A 22,555-nucleotide genomic window follows, 5' to 3' on the forward strand; every position below is an offset into this window, starting at 1 on the left:
ATTATTATTATTATTATTATTATTATTATTACATTGAGTCTGGGAGGCCATCTGTCAGGGGTGCTTTTCTTGTTCCTTTTGTGCACTAAGGCAGAAGGGGATTGGACTCAATGGCTCAAGGGGTCTCTTCCAATCCTCATTATTATTATTATTATTATTATTAATTATTAATTATTATTGCTCGGTGGCCAACTATAGTCCGGCCCTCCAACGGTCCAAAGGATCGTGAACTGGCCCCCTGTTTAAAAAGTTTGGGGACCCCTGCACTAAACAGTACCAAATACAATAGAGAATCTTGGCATTTCTTTCTTTTCTTCCAGTGTAATGCAAATAATGCTAGTTTGGGTAATATAGGTAATAAATTGTGCAATGCAAGTTATTCTGATACAAAAAGACAATGGAGTTTATTATTTTTTCTGACATGGAGATACTGTTACTCTAGAAAATATTTCTATGTGAAGCAATCTTCAGTATCTTGCCATGTCAAGAGCTTTGATAATCAGGACTACTCCCTAGTGCTGTTAATTGAATTCATATTGGGAACATACAAAGCCATATATGATAAAGATATGACTGGGAAACAAGACTGCCTATTGAGATACTTTTGTTTTTTATCTGAAGAAATTATGTCAGTGAAATACGGTTTATAATTAGTGGCAACTATTTTTATATTTTTTTCTTTGGATTGCTGTGGCATTTAAACATTAGGATGAAATGTCAACTGTTTACTTCAATTCCAGCTGGGATCTGTTTAGCAGGAACTTGAATCAAAGTGTTCCCATTTCAAGTGCATTTTTAAAAAAAATGTAAGATGTCATTTCTTTCTTGATGCTGTCATTGCTTTAAACTGTCTTTTAAGAAAAACACTTTCTTGGGTGTTTAATATGTGTGATCCTTTCTTTCTTAAGCAAGAAAAATCATAAATGTTTTCTTGCAGGTATCCCAGCATGCAGCCAAGTGTATTCCAGCAATGGTGTGCCCAGAGCTTACTGAACAAATCCGGCGTGAAATTGCTGCTTCTCTTCATCAGCGGAAGGGAGATTTTGCTTGCTATTTCCTAACTGATCTTGTAACGTTTACGTTACCTGCAGGTAACAGTGAAAGCTTCTTTCTCTGTTAACTTGTCCTTGATCAGTTTTAATGATATAAGATTCCCACTTCCTGTCTTCTGACTCTTCTTGCTACAGAATGTACAATTGGGTTTTTAATTTTCAGAATTACCAGGCTCCGGAACAGATAAATGAATATAGGTGGGAAGACTGTCTCCTCAGTTTCATATTAACTTTGAAATTAGTTTGAGATTTTTATGCTTTCCATACTTTTCTTGTCTATATTTTAGTACAGTACTGGAAATAACTGTGCTTTGTTAGTAATATCTGTAATGGAAATGGTTAGAGGCTTATTCTAATTCTGACAGTCTACATCTGCTGGAGATCATTGTTTGTAGAATAGTTACATTTTTGGCTCATGACTGAGTTTGATTATTGCTCTTTGTAAAGAAATCATGGTGTCCTAAGCAGTATCCAGATGCGATTACATAAAGAGTGAATGGTTGGTTGTTTCTTAATGCCTAGATCACAGGCCATCTGCATACAAACAAATAAATACAATTAAAAAGTGCAACAGTATAAAAATACCACATAAAACAATTTCCATTCAGGTCTTGCCTATTAAGATCAATAACATTAAAAAACAGTATAACACCTCAAATATAAATAGCAATATTAAAATGTAGTTTAGATAAAATTATGTTAGCTAAGAGCATCGCCATTTCAATCAACCGTAATATCAGCAATACATTTAGCCTGAATTTTTTATTGCATCCAGGATGAAAAGAGAAACCATGTGAGTTATCACAGAATTTATATCACATAGGAGATTGAAAATCTTTTCCAACATATTATTGGAATGTAGATTAGACAGAATAGATCCAAAAAAATGTGTGTCTTGGTTCTGAATATCATGTGCAAAAGAGCAAAAAATGTGCCAAATCCTCAATTTCTTGTACTCCACAAATACACAAATGAGTGTAAGTAAAGGGTGTTTCAAAAAGATGGACCATTTTTAAAAAATGGGGAAATAATTGATCAAACTAAACTGTCCTTAGCCACTTGTCAGTGAATCTTGTGTTTCAGATGATATAGACACTAGATATATGACAACTAGCATGGACAATTTTTGTTTTGCAGGGTTTTGGGGCCTTACAGAACTAAAACTGAGAAAACCTGTGAAAAGGAATTATTGGCAGAGACCAAAGTAACTATAATTGCATGCAGAAGAATGTTCAATACCATTCATATTGTGTTATTGATTAGAAGCCGATTAATCCTGTCTTTTACCAGGGATTGTAGGTCAATGTCTCACCACATTACTGCCGCATGAATGCCTTTTTTTGGCAGCATGTCAGGCTATTTTGTATATACCACCTTGACATGGACTACTTTCCTTATGGAGCAATCACTTTGTAAGGCAGTGGTTCTCAACCAGGAGTCCCCAGATATTTTTGGCCTACAACTCCCAGAAATCCCAGTCAGTTTACCAGCTGTTAGGATTTCTGGGAGTTGAAGGCCAAAAACATCTGGGGACCCCAGGTTGAGAACCATTGATGTAAGGGATCCACAATCTCCTAATGATCGTCATAACTTGTGAAGCAGCCCTCAAATGGCTGGAATATAATGAATGGTACACTTAAGTCATTTATCATATACAGATTTGTAAAATGTCTTGTCTTTACAGATATTGAAGACTTGCCACCAACAGTTCAAGAGAAACTATTTGATGAAGTACTTGATAGAGATGTTCAGAAAGGTAAATATGGTACATTGCTTATGCTGCATGATAATCACATTACTTTTGCCCAAGATCTATAGAATGTTGCTGAACCAGGGAATAGAACTACAGTAGAGTCTCGCTTATCCAAGCCTCTGGATAATCCAAGCCATTTTTGTAGTCAATGTTTTCAATATATCGTGATATTTTGGTGCTAAATTTGTAAATACAGTAATTACAACATAACATTACTGCGTATTGAACTACTTTTTCTGTCAAATTTGTTGTATAACATGATGTTTTGGTGCTTAATTTGTAAAATCATAACCTAAATTGATGTTTAATAGGCTTTTCCTTAATCCCTCCTTATTATCCAAGATATTCGCTTATCCAAGCTTCTGCTGGCCCGTTTAGCTTGGATAAGTGAGACTCTACTGTATATGCATAATTGAGGACGAATTCAGCATAAAGATACAGAATATTCATTGATGCCTGTTCTTTGTTATCATGGTAAAATCTATCTTGTACATAGGATCTTTTGAAGGTTTATTATAGGACAGGAAATATAGTTAAATTATTTTCTAAAAGTGTATAGTTATTATAGTCAGTTAAAATATGCAGCACCATATTCACATCTCTTTAATAAGTCTGATATTTAAAGTTGGTTAAGGTAGTGTTTATAGATTTTTTAATTCACAAGATGAGTAGTCTCTAGTTTTCTGACATCTACTTGATGTTACCTCCTTGCCTTACATACTTCATAATTTTAATCTTTTTAAATAAAACTTCTTGCTCTGGTACACCAGAAAAAGTGTTTAACAGTGTACGTTTACGTATGTTTAATTGGAAATAGGTCCCAGTGTATTCAGTAGGATTTGATTGCCAATGTGACTTTAAGATTGCATTTGAAATGTAAGAAGTCTACTTGCAGTACTGAGCCTTAGTTAAACTTCATATAAATTACACAGCATGCATCTGGAAGTTCACCACCATTATTGATTTGTATTGTTACATCTTGGATTTATTGCATGAGATTAACTGATGTGGAATGACCATGTAATGTTAAAAATAACAGTGTTTCAGTAGGCTAATATATACTAATATTGGAATACGACATATTTTAAATTGGAGTTTGGATAACTATGATTATATTGTTTATGTCCTCTAGAACTAGAAGAAGAATCTCCCATTATAAACTGGTCACTGGAACTGGGTACGCGTTTAGACAGTAGACTTTATGCACTTTGGAATCGAACTGCAGGGGACTGCCTGCTTGATTCAGTACTACAAGCTACCTGGGGCATTTATGACAAGGATTCGGTGCTACGTAAAGCTCTTCATGACAGTTTACATGATTGTTCCCATTGGTAAGCAGAAATGATTTAGGAGGAAACATTCACACTTATAGTAATCTCAAAGTATGGTGATTTTGTATGCCAGTTTCTTAGAACAAAAATGAATTATATCTTGTATCATTATTTCATTTTTTAAAATCCAAAGCTTCTGTGAAAGAGTTCAATTACTTGGTGTTCTGTTGTTACCTGAAGACATAAGGAAGTTGCATTCTTACTCAACTATCTTGCAGTCAATAAAACTGGTCTGCCTCATTTTATAACACAAAAGTGCATTTGTTGTGTATCTTCAAGTTGTTTTTTGACATGATTTAATCAAAGGGGTTTTTGCTTTGCCTTCCTCTCTTGCTGAGAAAATGTGACATGCCCAAAGTCACCTAATGGGTTTCCATGACTGGGCAGGGATTTGAACCCTAATCTCCATAATTCAACACTCAAACCACTATACCACATAAATTCTACATTATACTACTATACACATACGCTCAAATTGTTTGGGTGGCTTTTAAAATTGAGTTTATATGGATCACATTGGTCACATCTCTTGTTGTCTGCCAAAGTCCTTCTTTACATGGTGTATTTAAGTGTGATTTTGAATTATGAAAAATAACAACCCTTCATTCTTTGACTTTATGTACTGTTTGTAGGTTCTATACACGATGGAAAGAGTGGGAGTCTTGGTACTCTCAAAGCTTTGGTTTACACTTCTCATTGAGAGAAGAGCAATGGCAGGAAGACTGGGCATTTATACTTTCTCTTGCCAGTCAGGTAAGCAGCTGTAAATTATAAATATGGGAAATACAATTTTTTTTAGAAAGTTATTTGTTTTTCACACAAAAATCGTATGGACTGTCCTTCTGGGTGCCCCTGTACATTTTTAGATTGCCTTCTGAAATATGAAATGATTTATTTACCTGACCTCTAATATTATGATTGCTGTTTTAAAATTAATCATAGAATTTTAAATACCCTGAGCACCAACCAGTCAGTGTAAATCAGCCTTAAGAGTGTTTTAAGTTTTCTCATTCTTTATTTATCCCCCAATGAAACTGGTAGGTCTGGAAAATAAATAAAAAGTGGTGATTGATTGATCCCGGGGTGCAATTCATTTTGTACATTAAAATACAGAAGTCCATATGATATATGTTCTGTGTACATTTAAGAGTATATCCCAGTGAATTGGATGGGAAATGGTTCTGGGTATATTTGCATATTGATTACTTCCCAATTTGTGTAACATGCAGTATTTTTTTATTTTATTTTTTTTACTTTTGGGAACCTGCAAATATAATTCTTGAAACCATGGTGTGGGCAGTCATTTGAGGCTGGGTGTCACACCAGAAATGGACAAATCCATTGCTGACACACTCAGCTTCACTCAATCACATTCCATTTTTTTCCTTTATGTGTCTTCCCATTTTGTTCTGTTCTTATCCTCCACTGGTAGGAAAAGCAAAGGGCATTCTGGGGAATAACTCTTTCAAGGTTCTAAGAGCATCTTGAGGTGTTAGCTTTCCATTTGGGAAAGACAAAGTCGGAGCAGTGCTGACTCCCAGCTGAAGAGCAGTTTCCTCAAGAGGTACTTTATGGTGCCATGTCTCTTCTCTAAGTGGTAGGGTTGTCCCTGTTTGGACATCATACATCCCTATTTGTGCTTTAAATTCAATATAGCCTGCTCAGAGCAATGATATGTCATAGTAGTCTTGTGCTTTTGTAACATTTCTTGTTGCTTCATGATGGGTGAGTAGTCAAGTACAAGAATGTGAAACTAATTCCCTTTAGCAGTGCTCAAATTACAGCAGTGCCAGAGGAAAGCCAAATCCTTGGGGATTTCTGTTACTATGGCTACTATTTCAAGAAATATATGCAGGAAACATGATTTTAATTGAAATTAGGCAGATTTAGCAGATTAAACAAGGCCATTTCAATAAGGCTGCTCTATTCTCTCCTACAACTATCAACATAATTATATTAGTCTATATCTGGTTGGGGTGATCATTTTTTTCCAAATACAAATAATTTTTGAAAATTTATTTGTAAACTTTGGTAAGTATTGCCATGGAATTTTAGTAATATTAAGACCACTGAATAAAAAAAATCAATTAATAGCTGCTTCATTTGATACTTGGCTTTTTTTCTCTTTGATACAGCCTGGAGCGAGTTTGGAACAGACACACATTTTTGTACTTGCACATATTCTTAGAAGACCAATTATAGTTTATGGAGTAAAATATTATAAGAGTTTCAGGGGAGAAACTTTAGGGTATACTCGTTTTCAAGGTAAGTATGACAAAATAAAAACACAATTTTAAACTAAAAGTTTTGAGGAGAGTTGTGGTACAAGATGGTAGTTTGAAGAAGTACCAATGGGTTTATGTACACTTATGTACTAAAGTTTTAGGTGCCATGTTCAACAGTTAGTTTTCCGTCTGCTGTCTTTTGTTGAAATGTTACATCTGCTCTTTTCTTCTGCAGTGAAGTGCCTTTTGAAAGCATGGAGGCACCCCTTTAGAGAATCAAAAGAGAGCTTGATGTGAAGTATATTGCATTACAGGCAGCCCCTGAATTACAAACATCCGACTCCTAGTTAAGAATGGGAATGAGACAACAGGAAGTAAGAGAAATCTACCCCCAGGAAGGGAAATTCACTAAAGAGTTGTTATGGGGAAAAGTTGTCTCCACTGAAGCCTTATCACCAATCCTTCTTTCCACAACAAGCCAAATTATTCAAAATCCAATGATCACAGTGATAGAAAGTGAGGTGACATCTTCTGAAGAGAGGCACAGACAGCAAAACAAACACCACAGGGGGTTAACCCTTCCCTATGCCATCCAAAGCTAAGAAATATATATATTTAGGTGGAGTTACACTTAAAAAAAGTACCTGTTCCGATTTACAAACAAATTCAACTTAACAGACCTACAGAACCTGTCTTGTTTATAACTTGAGGACTGCCTGTATTCCAAATTTTGTATCTTTAAACACTTCTAGTATCATACCTGGAATATAAAGTGCTTAGTAAAGCCAGTTTATGTGAGCACAGCTTTGAAGGTAGTGTTCACAGTACCATATTTTTAACTTAGGTGGTTAAATACACTGGCAGGTATTTATCTTTGAGAATACAAAGTAGTGCTCGTTGGTTTCAGAAGATCCATTGGTTTTCTTTTTGTTGAGAGGCATGCATAAAGTGTTCAGATACTTTGGATGCAGTTTCACTATGGAGGGTTGCTATGTTACATATACACTTGGATTACTCACTGCTATTTTTAAACTCTCTCAAGGCAGGGCACGTTCCTGGCTTAGTTGTTCTGCTGAAGTCTCTGTGAATAACTTTTGATGTTTCTGCGAGGGCTGGCCAATTCAATTATATGTAATGAAAGGCTGTGAGGACTGGGTTGATTGGCACTAAACCAAATAAGACTTTATTCTACTTGTTTAACCATATAGGACATTTGATATTTTAAGATGGTACCCAGGCCTTTATATGGTGAGAAAGGAAGGCATGTGTAAAATGCTTGGATCACTTGCCTGTCTCTGTTGCCATTTAACTAGGAATTATTCCTGGTGCCCATGGCACTATAAGTCTCTTTGATTCAGATTTTAGCAAGAGAGTGTTTGTTGTGTGGCCAGCAAATGTCATCACGATAAAATTACAGCATTTTACATACACAAATAAAAAAGAGTTTAGCCTTCTTACGTGATGTAGATATTATCTTGTTTCCTAAGGTATTTTGAGATACTCATTTGGTGTCCTACTTTGACATTACAATTTTAATTAAAAATATTTTGTGCCCAGGTTTATGTTGATTTACATTTTTGACTGTTCCATTTTCTTTCTAGGTGTCTATTTGCCTTTATTGTGGGAACAGAGTTTTTGTTGGAAAAGCCCTATTGCTCTGGGCTACACGAGGGGCCACTTCTCTGCTTTGGTTGCCATGGAGAATGATGGCTATGGCAATCGAGGTGCTGGTGCTAACTTGAATACTGATGATGATGTTACTATTACTTTTTTACCATTGGTTGACAGTGAAAGGAAGCTGCTACACATTCACTTCCTGTCTGCTCAAGAGGTAAGAAAAAACCTAAGTGGTTCAGGTGGAGTTAAATAAGCTCCAGAGACATTGTATCAGTTAAAAGGAAGCCTACATTGAGAATGTGTATATTATGAAGTAATTGCACGGGTTATTCTGCAGAACAATTTGAAAGTCAGTAATAGAGAGCAGAGGAAGGAGGTGTGAAGTATGTTGTGAGCTGAATAGCTATGGTAGCCTTTCTGTTCAAATTTATTCTGATGTGGCTGGTAGAATTGTGTGTTAAGCAGGTATAGTAGTAAAGCTACTGAGAAAGTTCTGACAGCCACAAATATTGTCAAAACAATGAGACCCTGAGTTGAGTTTTTCTAGAAAATTGTTAACTAGAAATTTGAAAGTAGAATACAGTGTTCCCTCACTACTTCACGGTTCACTTTTCACGGATTCGCTGTTTCATGGTTTTTCAATAAACTCTAAAAGACTTACAAATCATAAAAATTTATAATTTATAGCCTAAAGAAGGGAGGAAGGAGAAGCCAAAGGGAGAGAAAAGGAGCACAAGCGGCAACAGAAGAAGGAGGCGATTTATCAACACACGATTAGTTGATAAAGACTTAAAATGGTGTATAACTACTAAAATAATGTATAAATATTAAAATAAATATAGTGTCCCTACTTCATGGATTTTCACTTATTGCGGGTGGTCCTGGAACCTTAACCCCCGCGATAAGTGAGGGAACACTGTATATATAAAGGGTTACAAGACATCAAGCCATACTATCCCATTCCATCAATCCTCATTAAAGGAGTGCAAAAACTACAATGATAGTAGAAGTGAAAAGAATGGATTCTTGCTACTGGTGAAGTCTTTGGTAAATAACTACTGGCAGAATGGGCTTTCTAAATCATTTAAATTTCCGTGTTTAGAAAACCCAGATCTGTTAATTATTTCATATTATATTTACAGGAAGCATTCAGAGCACTGTTTTAATAAGTTATGTAGAATTTGGTTAAGCTAGATCAATTCGAATTTTATTGGGGTGTTTTTCCTAGTATAGGCAGTCCCCTGGTTATGAACAAGATAGGTTTGGTTGCTTTGTTCTTAAGTTGAATGTGTATGTAAGTCAGAACAGAAACATTGTTTAAGTATAGCTCCAACCAATTTTTGTTTTGTTTTGGATAACATAGGGAATCGTTAATACCCCTCTAACCTTTGTTTTGCTGTCTGTGCCCCTCTTTAGAAGAATTCACATCTCTTTCTCTCCCTGTGACAATTGGATTTTGAAATTGGCTCATGGAAACAAGGCTTGATGATAAAGCTTCAGTGGAGACACATTTTCCTTGTGATAACTCTTACAGGGAGAATTTCCCTTCCTAGGGATAGATTTCTCTCACGTCCTGTTTCATCCCCATTTGTAACTAGGAGTCATATGTAGGTTGGATGTTTGTACCTTGGGGACCGCCTGTACAGTCAGCCCTCCACATCTTTTGTTGACTTTTATATGTTTGATTAAAATGTCTCGGTCCTTCAGTAAAACTAGGTCCTAAAGATGTGCTGGAGGACTTAAAGATTCAAAGAAAAGTTTTCTCTTAAGTAAATAAAAAAGCATTTTTAAATTTGTAGTTTTACACTTTTGTGGGGTCCATTGCCCTTGGTCCAGCAAACATGGAAGGCTGACTGTACAATACAAAAATCACTTGACACCAGTCCTTTTAAAAGCCATGAACTGATTTGAATAGAAGCATGTCCTAAATGTATGTGTATGTTTCCCCCCTTGAAGATTGGTAATGAGGAGCAGCAGGAGAGGCTGCTCAGGGAGTGGCTGGACTGTTGCGTGACGGAGGGTGGAGTCCTTGTTGCTATGCAGAAAAGCTGTCGGCGGCGCAACCACCCTTTGGTAACGCAGATGGTAGAGAAATGGCTTGACCGTTATAGACAAATCCGCCCCTGCACATCCCTTTCAGATGGAGAAGAAGATGAAGATGACGACGATGAATGATGAAATTGAGATACCTGACTGCATATAACGTGTGGTGACAACCCCAGCACTTGGGGTGCAGTCTAGCAAATTGTTACAAGATGACCCAGTTATAGCGGGATGAATCCTGCACAGGATTTTTAATCAGCATGGGGAGAATTCAGAAGCTCTTCGGCTGTGTGAAGACAGCTATATCGATTGGACTACCGTTTGTTTAAAAAAAAAGCAAGGAAAAAGAAAACAAAGCCCTACTTTTATTACCAGGACAGAAAACATATTTCTTTCCAATTGTACATCTGCCTATAAATGTACCGCATGTGGTTGTGTAAGAAGGTTGTGTAATAGGAAAAAGTATTACCAGCATCTTAAAATTATTGGAGAAATTTGTTTTGAATAAGGGCACTTAAAAAGCACATCATAGATGAGTATCTGTTCCTTTTTCTTTTTCGGCTTACAGTAAAACTTGGTTATTCTGCATCACTTTTTAAGCATTCTGATACATCTCCTTCAACGTTAATTTCATATGAAATCTTGCTAATGCCCAGGTCAGATCATGTGGCTTTTTTGTTGGTGGTGCCATATATCCAGAATAAGTTAGAAATATAAACAAATTTACTGTTTTATTGAGATTTGAATTAATGTTGTGCCCACAATAATAAAATGATATATTAAAGGGAAAGAAACTATGGAAGGGATGATGAATTTTGATTTTGTTTTCTGTAAAGGCTTCTCTGCTGTCCATTAATATTTTGTATCATTTCTTTTGGGTAGTTTTTCCCCTTCCCGTCTACTTAAAATAGTCAAAGAAGTACTGTTCCAGAGAACTATTATGCTAAACAATTGTGTGGCGTTTGCTAAACTGAACTTTAAAAATGCATTTTGTTCAAACCCGGTATTGCTGTGAGTTGTACAGTAGAGATTAATACTAAATCAAGCCTCCCCCCATGCCAGTTAAAATAGCCTCCATCGAGGAGCACTCCTTGGTCATTAAACACGAGTGAGAAAGCACTTTGGCCATTTTCCTTAAAAAGCCTTCCTTCTGAAGTTTGTTTTAAGTACTGTATATTATCTTTTCTTGATATGTAAACTTTGGAATTTTTTGCATGTTGATTGTGGCCACTTTTGAATATGTAAGTTTCCTGAAAGTATACGTTCAGAATATATTCTCCAGTAGGAAAAAAAAATCTTTTTATTATACTTGATAACTTTAGCCATGCTATCTTGAATGGGTATAGCCTATCTAAAACCTCACTTTAAAAACACTAAAGGTTGAATAGTTTTGTAAGCAGATCCTGATAAGCACTTTTTGAAGACTAATGATGGTGGAAATGATGACAAGGAGTATCTAGCAAAATGGATTTCCTTGTTTAGGAATCTGGACAGTTATACATGCAGTTATACACACACATTTTTACATAGTTGTAAAAAAAAAACACAACAACCCTGGAACTCATCAGAATTTGCTGCTTTTCTAAATGTGGCTTAGTGTTGAAAACCTAAAAAAAATTCCTAATGACAGATCTCCACTAAAATTTCATTAAGGTACTAACACAGAAGAAACGCATTAATATAACCTTTCCCACTTCTGACACAAGCATATCATGTGCGTGTATATGTGTGTATTTTGTTGTGGGTTCTCTCAATGCATGCATACATTATTAAATACAAATGCATGTTTGCCTGTGATGGGTTAAACTTCCTAAGCAGTAGAATAATTGGGTTTCTCTTCCAGTTACAGATTCTGCTTTAATGTACAATCATAATTCTTTCTAAATACAGGCATAAAGTTAGTACCTTACATTTTTGCCTACCTTACATACTTCACAGTAAAATTCCCACATGCCTGGACCAGTAAAGTAAGCTAGATGATTGTGATTGTGGGAGGAGGTAGTTACTTGAAATGATTCAACTTGTGTGCCCCAAATCTGAGTCACAGTTTACCTTAAATTGCTGTTTCCAGCAAGATACACCTTTTTCACTTTCAGTAGTGCGATCATAATAGGTGAAAATGACTAAATTAGTAGCCATGTTATCCCACTGCAGTAACAAACCCTTAAAAATGCTATCAGATGAAAGCAGATGCTTTTTGTCAGGGATAAAGATAAGTCTGAACTTTTATTATCTCATATCCCTACCTCCTACAAGATGCATAGGCGCCATCATAACCATCTAAATCACTCCTGAGTCTCGATGCACCCCTGAGGTAGTTTAATAGATTGTACCCGCAGCTGTTCTAGCTTTGGAAAGCACATACCATGTAAATTGTAATTGTGCCTTGAATACGATTTGCATTTATGCAAGACCCTCTCACCTGACAAGTCTTTGTGTCGGAAAATAAGACTTGTTCACATTTTGAGTTATGGCTGTGTTGTAAAAGTTGTACCACTGTTTTGAAAACCAAAGGGTAAGGTCCAGTTTTAGTTGATTTTCCATAGTAATGTCTGGTGTTTCAATAGAACACTTACCATTATAGCTGTTAGGCAGTCTGCCTTTCTGGTGGAAAAAGTGTCAGGTTTTGAATGTTGAATGATTTTATTCCCGGGTGGCCAGATTTCTGTTAGTGTCATACACAGGTGTAAATGAGACTTCCGTCTGTGTATTAACTCTCCTAGTTAGTGCCTAGGGAGGCATTTGTTATCTCCCTTTCTGCCATTTAATAGCTGGCAGAGAGCAAAGGGCATGGGAGAAGCGTTTGGTTACGTTCTTATATCCAGAACAACATCTTTGAGACTTTCTTCAGAAGATCCCACAGGTTTATGTTATTGTACATCTAGCTATCATGTGTGTCCTGCTTTCCACTGGCCATGAAATTGGGCAGAGAGGAGACAGGGGAGTTCTATGGAGAGATACCTATTGTTTTTCCACCTGGGCAGGGATTTAAGTTATGTCTTCTGATGCAGGAAACTGAACAGGGAAATAGTTTGGTTTTATCTACTGGCTTTGAGTTGTACAATCTCTTTAGAAGAGAAATACACCAATGACAGTTCGACAAAGCTTTGTTCTACTGCAGTGGACCCGTGCTTTCTGAATCACTCACAGACACACACATATGTACAATTTCCTAAATTTGTTGATTTATATTTTTATTTTAAGATTGCTTTCAAAGCTACAGCATTTTTTTGACGTTGAATTTAAAACTTCCTCAAGGGATAGGATCTATTTTCAAGTGGGGAGTTTTTCTTCGAGTTAGTACCTGGAAGTAATATGGCATTAACTGCCTCCAAGCAGCCAAATTTTGTGCCGGAAGTTCCTAGCACGTTCAGGGGTGGTAGAAGAACCTGCCTCAACGTTATTCTGTTAGAAAGTGTCCATTTTCATCAACATTAATTATGCCTATCTGGAATGCCACTGCCTGGTTTAAGAACAAAATCCCAATAGTATCAGCTTCTAAAAGTCACTAATGCCAGTGTAAATGTTCTATTATTTCACCTTCATTTGTGTGGCTTTCTAAATGTTCTCTGTAACTCACCAATGTTCCTCCACCTGATTGCTCTATACTGGTGTCTATGGTAAGTTATTCATAATTGCAGTGTTAGATCATTGACACAGCTATGAAGTTGACTCCCTTGAATATGTTCAAAGCTGGTAATGTGCTTTTCCATTAATTTAAAACAAAACAAATACAAGTTTTGTACCAATGGTTTGCTTTGATTTCTGTCTCAATGCATTGTTTTGTGTCTGCTCTTCCCTCTACTTCAACCTCTAGAACAGACCTGCACAACTTGGCAGCAGGTAGGGGCCAAACTTAAATAGGCTAAACTTCTATGGGATGTAGATAGGTTTTTAGCACCTCAGCAAACTACAATTCCTAGGATTCCGTAGCACTGAGTTAAAGAGATGCTGAGCTGTATTATTGGCAGTTAAAATGATGACAAACTGTAGTATTTCTATAGTATGTGTTTTGACACTGAAATGGGAGAACCTGATCACATTACGGATTCCTACTTGAACAAACTCACTTCTGGAATATAACTCCCAAAATCCTCCATCCAGCAAGATCAGTATCACAATGGCTTGGGGATTCTAGGAGTTGTAGACCAAAAGTGACTTTTACAAGCTCTGTAGGTTAGAGGAAATCAGACATCTCTCTGTCCAGCAGGTGGCAAATAACTTGCTATCCAATGGAGCCTGCAATGCACCAATTTGAGGATTTAAATGAAGGCTCGTACGCCTTATTGGCTTACCCTGGAAATGTTTGCTTCTTATCAGCTGGTTTATTTCCTGGGGCAGAGAAAGAGTCTGTTTTCCATGCTGTCCTGCTGCCACCCACCCAGAAAAGGGTGCCTACTCTTCTCCAGAAAGCACTTGTTCCATCTTTTATTTTTTTATCCTCTACATATTTTAGTGGGTTGTCTGAAATCCTATGGCCTGTAGGTTGTATGTTGTGCAGGTGTGCTCTAGAATTTAGTAGTTTCTTAATAACCAATTCACTTTAAAAGGGAACTGGGAAGTTAAACTTGCTAGCTCAAAATCAGTTTAAACTAATGGTATATTTATATGATTTGAATTCTTTGGAACTGGGTTTGAGTTTGGGTTTCTGGTAAAACTCCCCTTGAATAGATCTCAGTCTACACTTCCCCCCTTGCACATGCTGTTCCCACAGCCATACACATGGAGTAGAAACAGGAAAGAAGAGCTAAACTCTTACCGCTCCTTTACTGAAAGCTTTCCAAATGATGCGGTCTGGGAATAATGTTTATCTTAGTGTCAAAAGCATATCATCTTTACCATCTCTCTACAAGCCTGGACTGTAGTACCCCTGTATTATGCGCGGGGGGAGGTGAGACTGAGAAGAGTGACTTGATAAAGGCTTCCGGTTGTGTATTAGTGACTACAGTAGGCCTTTCAATTTTGTGAGAGTTAGAGGCACAGAATCCCAGCGAAAGTAGAAAAAACATGAATCTCTAGAGAGACAATATTAAATCTTTGAATATTAAAGCTGCAAATGTGAAAGGCTGACAGTACAAACAATTTGATCTGCATACTCGATCTTACCAATGTAAGTAACACTATCAGAAGCAATGCCAACCTTTTGTGGGTCTCAAAGTCCACTTTGCATTGAGTAGGAAGTTGTCTTGCTAGCTTCCTGAACTCTCTTGCATCTCTTACTCCTTGTGGACTAAGAGATTTAACATTCAATTAAAAGGACATTATCCCAATACATTTGACGTTGGATTGTAATGAGGGGAAGAGCATGGGCATGGAAGATTGGAACTGTCCCCTTGTTCTGTGTAGAAAAGTGCAAATTAATGTTTCTGTAGACAATTATTTGTCCCTATGTTGTGAGGAGTTTGACGAAAACTGTTCAAATTCTTCAGATTTAACAAATGGAAATCCTTTACATACATTTTTAGAGCAGATTAGTGAGAGTGTATAAATGTTAATTTATTGTCCACTTCAACTTTCAGATCATTTAATGGAATTACTGTCATTGACTCAACTCACAGACATGTCTTCGAAGTATGTTCTTACTCTTTATAGGCTATTATAGGCTCAATAACATTGAGGGCCTGCTCCAGCTCAAATTATAGAAATTGTCACTTTTTATTGAAAACTGCACTGAACGCTATATGTCCACCTTTACAATAAACAAATACAGTAACGGTAACACACTAAAACAAAACATACTTCTGGTAGCCATTGGTTGTTTTTTTGTTTGGGACAGCTTTTAAAACTTTTATCACAGAAACAGGAATGTACCCATACAAAGGCTCAGAATAGGCCATCTTTTTCAACAAAAAGGCGATGATTCACAAAAGACTATGAATATAACATGTAACTAGTTGATACAAATCTAATAGGATTTGTTAAAATCAGTCACATCTAATAACACATTTCTGAAGTGTTTTTGTATAAAATATCACATGAAGAAAAGAAGACTTCAATGTCTAAAAAAGTGGGTTTTGTTCATACAGTCTGACAAGTTACCATAAAAAGTGTTTTTTTTTCCTGAGACATAAGGAAATGCAACATTATTCTTGAACCCTTTCCAGCTCAAGACTTTTCCACTCAATAAAATAGCTGTGGATTTAAAACTGAGAAAAATATATCTGAGTATAAATGTGAGACTTAACACTTTTATTTTTTTTTTGCATCATCAGCGTGTGTTATTGAATGTACAGCTACTTTATTAAGTGTATCTTGTAGGAGAAGCATCGATTTCTGCAATTAAAGGCAGCTAGTTAACACAGGCTTTTCTCTCTCCCTTGATCTACAATAGCTGTAGTTGAGCTTGAGTAGCATCCTTCCAATACATTAAGTGGCCATATATAACTGCAACAAGCAAAACTCTCCATCTCTGGGTTATTTTTCCTCAGCCTATGCAAGGAGGAGCCAGGTAAGTGAAGAAGGAAAGGGCTGAAGTCACATGATGGGTTTCCTCTTAATATCATGTAAGCTTTGTTAGGACTGTTGGACATAATATTTTAAGCAGCAGGTATGCCAACCAGCTGCTATTCCCCCAAGGGACTGAGAAGAAATATACATTATTCTTGTGATTGATGTAAAGATGAAGGAAACTTAAACACACAATAACAGAAGCTGATCATCAAATCCTAGTTTTCAGTGCTTCGGTAAGCAGGTGACTTCTTCTGGGTTTCCCCTCCCTCCCCCAAGTCTTGACTCCTATATATATATATTTTGTAGTTAACACTGGAACATCGTGATGCGTCAGTCCAAAAGCAACCTTACAAATTTTGTATCAAATTCCTGTCAGTTTGTGTGTAATTACTCTTTTTCCAATGTCTCTTGGTCCCAAATAGGAGCGTGTTTAAATGGTCTGCTATTGCTCGTTCGGATGTTCCCTGTTGTCCCCGTGTTTTGTGGGCTGGTTAGGAGATGGAGCTTGGGAAGGATGCGCCACTGTCGGAAGATTGTGGGTAACAGGAATCCCTCCCGGGATGATACCTTCCATAGCTGCCGGGATCCCTCCTGGAGTAACGCTCACCATGCCTGGTGGATATCTAGAAAGAGAGAGTTTCTAAATTACAAGATGATCAGTATGTGAACATTCTGTAAGAAGAGCAGGCTATGAAGTAAGGAGAACAGCAACAATGCAAACAAAGCGCCTCTTGAGAGCATTTTTATTCTTTGCCAGCCAACCACAAAATAGAGTCTGTTCTGCTCTACTTTGCTACAGCAAGCAGTGGGAACACATCCAAGAAGCTTACCAATATACTCCAGTCTAAAAATTTGTGAATCTACACTGCCCTATATGCCAAGATCTGATCCCTGATTATCTGGCAGTGTAGACTCATGTGATCCAGTTCAAAGCAGATAATCTGGGATCAGATCAGTGTAGATCTAGCTTTAATTGAAGAATTGATCCCCAAAAACGGATTGACTATTTCTTAATTTTTTTCATCCCCTTCTCTAAGTACAATAGCAAATGTTGAGACCATAAGTACTGCACATCTTGGTAGATCCTGAAAGAATCCTCTACTCTCTGCCATGGCACTGTTTCAGGTCTTTTTGTATACCTTCATGGAGAAATTGCGGTGGAAACTGTACCCCTGAGGCAACACAGTTGCCTTTCCCTCTCTGGAATAATCCTCAACTTGTCCACGGGTCATATCAAAATCCTTAATTTTGGCCCCCAAACCTGCCCTCGAGGGTACTGTGCTTACAAAGTTTTTCCTAAGCATCTTAATTCATGTTTTTTCAACACCTGTGTGCTTCAAACAAGTACAGCCTACACACTCCTAACAGCTTGTAGAGTCAGCCTTCAATGAACAAACCAAATGCTGGTATAACTTTCTTATACATCTGTTTTACTGAATACAAAGTAGTATATCTAGAGTCAAATTATATAATTGGCTCCTTTGGTGTTAATTCATTAAGAGTTTAATAAGGGCAACAAACATTTTGACTTTGAGGAGGCATCTTTTAAAGCAGAATTCCTCAAACTGCTTCTCCAGATGTTTGGTAAATCGGTAAGCTGTCTGGGATTTATGGGAGCTGAAGTATGGATACTTTAAAGCATGGATGTTGGACTGCAACTCCCAGTATTGTTCACAGTTGGCTATGCTGACTAGCAGGAGTGAGAATCTGATAGGCCACATAATTCCCAGTCTTTTCTAAGGAACATACTGGAGAATAGTGTGCCAGGATGGCTTATGGAGATGCTATAAAGAAAAGCAAAACAATGGAACATTCTGGTTTCATTAGTCTTCCAACTTAAACATGTAGTTTGGATTTCTATTCAATTCCTTAAAAAAATTCCCAATACAACTTCTGAATCAAGGTGTCTAAGTAGTTTTACTTTTGTTTGCCCTTAGTGTAACTAGTGAAATGTTGAGGGGGAGCTTAGAATTAAATAATTAAAAAGTTGGTACATCACACCGCAGAAATTAGCTAAATATCATCCAAAGATACAAGACAAGTGCTGGAAATGCAGAGAACATTTCACCACATGTGGAATTGTAGACGCGCTAAAAAGATTGGAGGGATAGACGAGAAAAAAATACAGAAAATACTTGACATGAAACTAGAATTAAAACTGGAATGTTTTCTTCTAGGAATTACAGAAATAGAGATAGATAAAAACAGTGATAGATTATTCTGCTGCTTGACGACCGCAGCTAGAATTGTGTATGTGAGGAAATGGAGAATGAAAGAAATCCCTACTTTGGAAGAATGAATATCCAAATTAATAGACATCATGAGCATGGGTAAACTAACCCATCTATTCAAAGATTCTAAGAGACAAGGAAGGAAAAGTACGGACTGGTCACCTATGTAACTATTTGAGACAAGAAAAGGTGGAGTTGATAACAAAACCAAAACAAGAAACAGGAAAATATCTATATGGTAACTAAAAGAAGAAAGGGACAGCAGAGAAAGAAAAATTAAAAGAAAGAAGAAAACCATAATGGGGAAGATTTCTACTGTATACCCTATCCTTAACTTCCAAGCCTCCTTAGCCAATCTGGTTATGTACAGATGTTTTTGTTTCTTTTTTTCTTTTTATAACGTTACCCCCCCCCCCCATCCTGCTCCACAATCCATATATTTCTTATTTGATCTTATGATGCCTATAAAAAAGAAGTAAAAGTTGTAAATCTTTTTTTATTTTTGGAATAGATATTCAGTTATTGCTGTAATTTAATCTTTTCTGCAGAGTAAAATTTAAAATGAAATTTAAAAGTTACACTTTTGTTCAGTGACAATGTCGGCAGGAATGAATTACGCTTTGTAAGATAGGTGATTTGTAGTACTCAGGTGCCTTTTAAAAACTCATGGTTAGTTGTGAACTAGGTAATAAAGAACTGCCTTTTAAATGGACTTAGAGGCCACCTATTTCTGAGGACTTGGTATTATAAGGACAACTAATTACTTTTAAACTATTTTTTTGGCTCTGCCCTGGCTGAAGGTCATGATCTAACAAAGCACACAGCTAGTCTAGAAGTGTAGTCTAGAGTTTTGCTATACTTCTGTCCTGTCAATGCCAGAATGATTTTAAATCTGGAGATACTTTCCAAAGTTTTCAAATTCCACTGGAACCATTTTTTGTGTACAAGTAGAGATTATCTTGCACTCCATGGTGCCCCAACTCATGGGTATACATTGATGTGGCTGTTAAATGTACAAGGGCAATGGAGAGATGAAAGGTGACACTGCAAATCTTTTCATCCCACTCTGACAGAATTGCATCTTCAACAGATTAACTTCTCACCATTGAAAAATGTATCACAAGCAAGGCGGCATACTCTGAAGAGTTGATATTCTCTGCTAAGCTGAAGCTAAACTGCAGCATCTATAAATTCATACATTTAAGAAACCTGACACATTCTTTATAATTTTGTCAATTTCTGCTAATGAAAGAGGGGAGCAAGAAGCTATTGGCACTGATCCATACAAACTTTTAAAGATCTTAATAAAGATGACACTTTGACTTTTAGCTCCATGACAGTTACTTTTCTTTTTGGAAAGAAAAATCAAGATTCCTTGGCTGATCACTCTGTTTTTAATTGCTAACAAGTCAACTTCCCTTTCCTTCAAGGTGACTTATAAATGAGACTGCTATTGTCCAGCTTTCACAACCAAATATAGAAATGGGGAATGCAGTGGCATAGACAATCCTAACTTTAGTATCCACTGCTATATCTTGGCACTTCAGGATCTTGAATCATTCCTTCATAGCTGTCCTTTGAAGTCTTAGTCTGATTTCTTGAGTACACTAACTGAGCAAGGTATGGAAGTATTTCAATGTCTTCATTACCTACTTTAAAAAGATGTAAATCATCAGTGAGCACTTTTTGTTTTCTTAATGTTCAATTGTAAATCTGGCCTTGCTCTTTCTTCCATGACTTTCTTCAGCAATCGTTCGAAGTCTCCCCCCCCCCCCCCCCCGTTAGTAGTATGGTGTTGCCTGCATATCTTAAATTGTTGATGTTCCTTCTTCCAATTTTCATGCCTTCTTTCTTAGAATCTAATCCTTCTTTATGTATGATATCTTCAGCACATAATTTAAACTGAGTGATAAAAGGCACTCTTGACAATTGGAAACCATTCCATTTCTCTGTATTCTGTCTTAACAGTAACTTCTTGTTCTGAGTACAGGCTACATATCAGAACTATCAAATGTTATGACAAACCCATTTCCCTAAGAGTGCTCCATTGGTTTTCGTGGTTTACACCATTGGTTCCCAATCTTTGGTCTTACATGTGTTCGTGACGTCAACACCCAGAAGCCCGAGTTAGCTTGGCCAACTGTGAGGGATTCTGGAAACTGGAGTCTAAAACACCCGGTTGACCAAAGGTTGAGAACCACTGATCTATACAAAGGTTTTGCCATAATCAATAATGCACAGATTTTATGTGTCATGCACCTCCTTTTTTCCTTTCATCTCAAGCATGTCCTTTCGCCTTGAGTCCAGTTGCATCATTAACCACAGTGGTATTTGCAGTTGTCTTCTGCTATACCCAGTAATTCATTGAATATCATCTGACCTGGGAGTCTCATCTTTTGGCCCTATCTTTGGTTTCGTTTTGGATTCTTTCATCATAGAGTTGTTGTGGTGAAAAGACATTCAAAGGGGTAACTGTACCTCTTTCTGTGTAGTACTAGCAAGTATTAGTCATGGTGCTACTACTATTGTTTCTAGTATCAGCTATGGTGCCACTACTATTGTCATTATAGATCCTCTGCCAGTGTCATTCTCCACTATTGCTGCTATCTAGTATCTGTTTGACAGATTTAGTGCAGATGTATCTGCTCAGGAAAAGCCTGCCTGTCATGGGAGACCCAACCCATAACAAGAACAACAACATAGATACTGTGGGACTTCCGAATCCAGACTGACAAAGTTCTGGAACACAACACACCAGACATCGCAGTTGTGGAAAAGAAAAAGGTTTGGATCATTGATGTCGCCATCCCAGGTGACAGTCGCATTGACGAAAAACAACAGGAAAAACTCAGCCGCTATCAGGACCTCAAGACTGAACTTCAAAGACTCTGGCAGAAACCAGTACAGGTGGTCCCGGTGGTGATCAGCACATTGGATGCCATGCCAAAAGATCTCAGCCGGCATTTGGAAACAATAGACCTTGACAAAATTACGATCTGCCAACTGCAAAAGGCCACCTTACTGGGATTGGCGCACATCATCCGAAAATACATCACACAGTCCTAGACACTTGGGAAGTGTTTGACTTGTGATTTTGTGATACAAAATCCAGCATATCTATCTTGTTTGCTGTGTCATACAATATATAACACTATAATAATAATAATAATAATAATAATAATAATAATAATTTTTATTATTATTATTATTTATATTCTGCCACCATCTCCCAGAGGGACTGGGGGCGGCTCACAAAACACTCAAAGTGTGTCACAAAATACAACAAGTACAGAACAAAACATAGGCAATAAACAGTCAACACAACATCATAAATTCACAGTACCCCCTGGTAAAAACAATAAAATACTGCAATTGCTGTAGATAAAACAGCAGTATTCGATCTCAGAATTGTAAAGTGCTAAAAAGTGCTAACATCAGAATAGCCTCTTGTCTCACAGGAACATACAACCTGACCATAACATAAAGGTACTGCCATAGTAAGGATCACTCTGCACAACCTCAATACAAGATTGAGAGTCCCTTATCCAGAATTCTGAAACGCAGCACAATCAAAAAATCTCCACATGGGTGGCTTAGACAATGCCATCTTTGCTTTCTGAAGGTTCAATATACGCAAACCTTTTTTGTATGCAAATTTATTACAAATATTGTGTATAGAATAAGGATACTCAAACTGCATTAGATTTTCAGGTTTTCCTCTTTTTTAAGAAGTTGAATGCATATCTTTGCTCATAAGACAAAGTGGTGTATGACAGATGAAATCTGTGCCTTAGCCTAGGAAATCCTAGTCTAGGAACTCCTTAACATAGTTAATTTGTTTACTTATCTGTCA

General features: G+C 37.0%; 2 protein-coding genes across 13 annotated transcripts in view; one reads left to right on the plus strand and one right to left on the minus strand.

Annotated features, from left to right (window-relative positions):
- zranb1 (zinc finger RANBP2-type containing 1) overlaps window positions 1–13,771 on the plus strand; it is a 46,839-nt gene extending 33,068 nt beyond the window's left edge. For both annotated transcript variants that reach the window (XM_062976052.1, XM_003218589.4), the window contains 7 exons: window positions 938–1,091; window positions 2,737–2,808; window positions 3,938–4,136; window positions 4,769–4,889; window positions 6,272–6,401; window positions 7,963–8,192; window positions 9,935–13,771. In XM_062976052.1, the coding sequence (XP_062832122.1) occupies window positions 938–1,091; window positions 2,737–2,808; window positions 3,938–4,136; window positions 4,769–4,889; window positions 6,272–6,401; window positions 7,963–8,192; window positions 9,935–10,153 (1,125 nt within the window). In that variant the 3' untranslated portion in view covers window positions 10,154–13,771. The remainder of the gene's footprint in view (window positions 1–937; window positions 1,092–2,736; window positions 2,809–3,937; window positions 4,137–4,768; window positions 4,890–6,271; window positions 6,402–7,962; window positions 8,193–9,934) is intronic.
- A 1,881-nt stretch (window positions 13,772–15,652) lies between these two features.
- Window positions 15,653–22,555, minus strand: part of ctbp2 (C-terminal binding protein 2) — a 279,102-nt gene continuing 272,199 nt past the window's right edge. For 10 of the 11 annotated variants that reach the window (XM_008106745.3, XM_062976049.1, XM_062976050.1 and 7 more), the window contains one exon: window positions 15,653–17,094. In XM_008106745.3, the coding sequence (XP_008104952.1) occupies window positions 16,914–17,094 (181 nt within the window). In that variant the 3' untranslated portion in view covers window positions 15,653–16,913. The remainder of the gene's footprint in view (window positions 17,095–22,555) is intronic. The other variant, XM_062976048.1, reaches the window with a different exon arrangement.

The sequence above is a fragment of the Anolis carolinensis genome, chromosome 3 (genome assembly GCF_035594765.1).
Source record: "Anolis carolinensis isolate JA03-04 chromosome 3, rAnoCar3.1.pri, whole genome shotgun sequence".
NCBI lineage: Eukaryota > Metazoa > Chordata > Lepidosauria > Squamata > Dactyloidae > Anolis > Anolis carolinensis.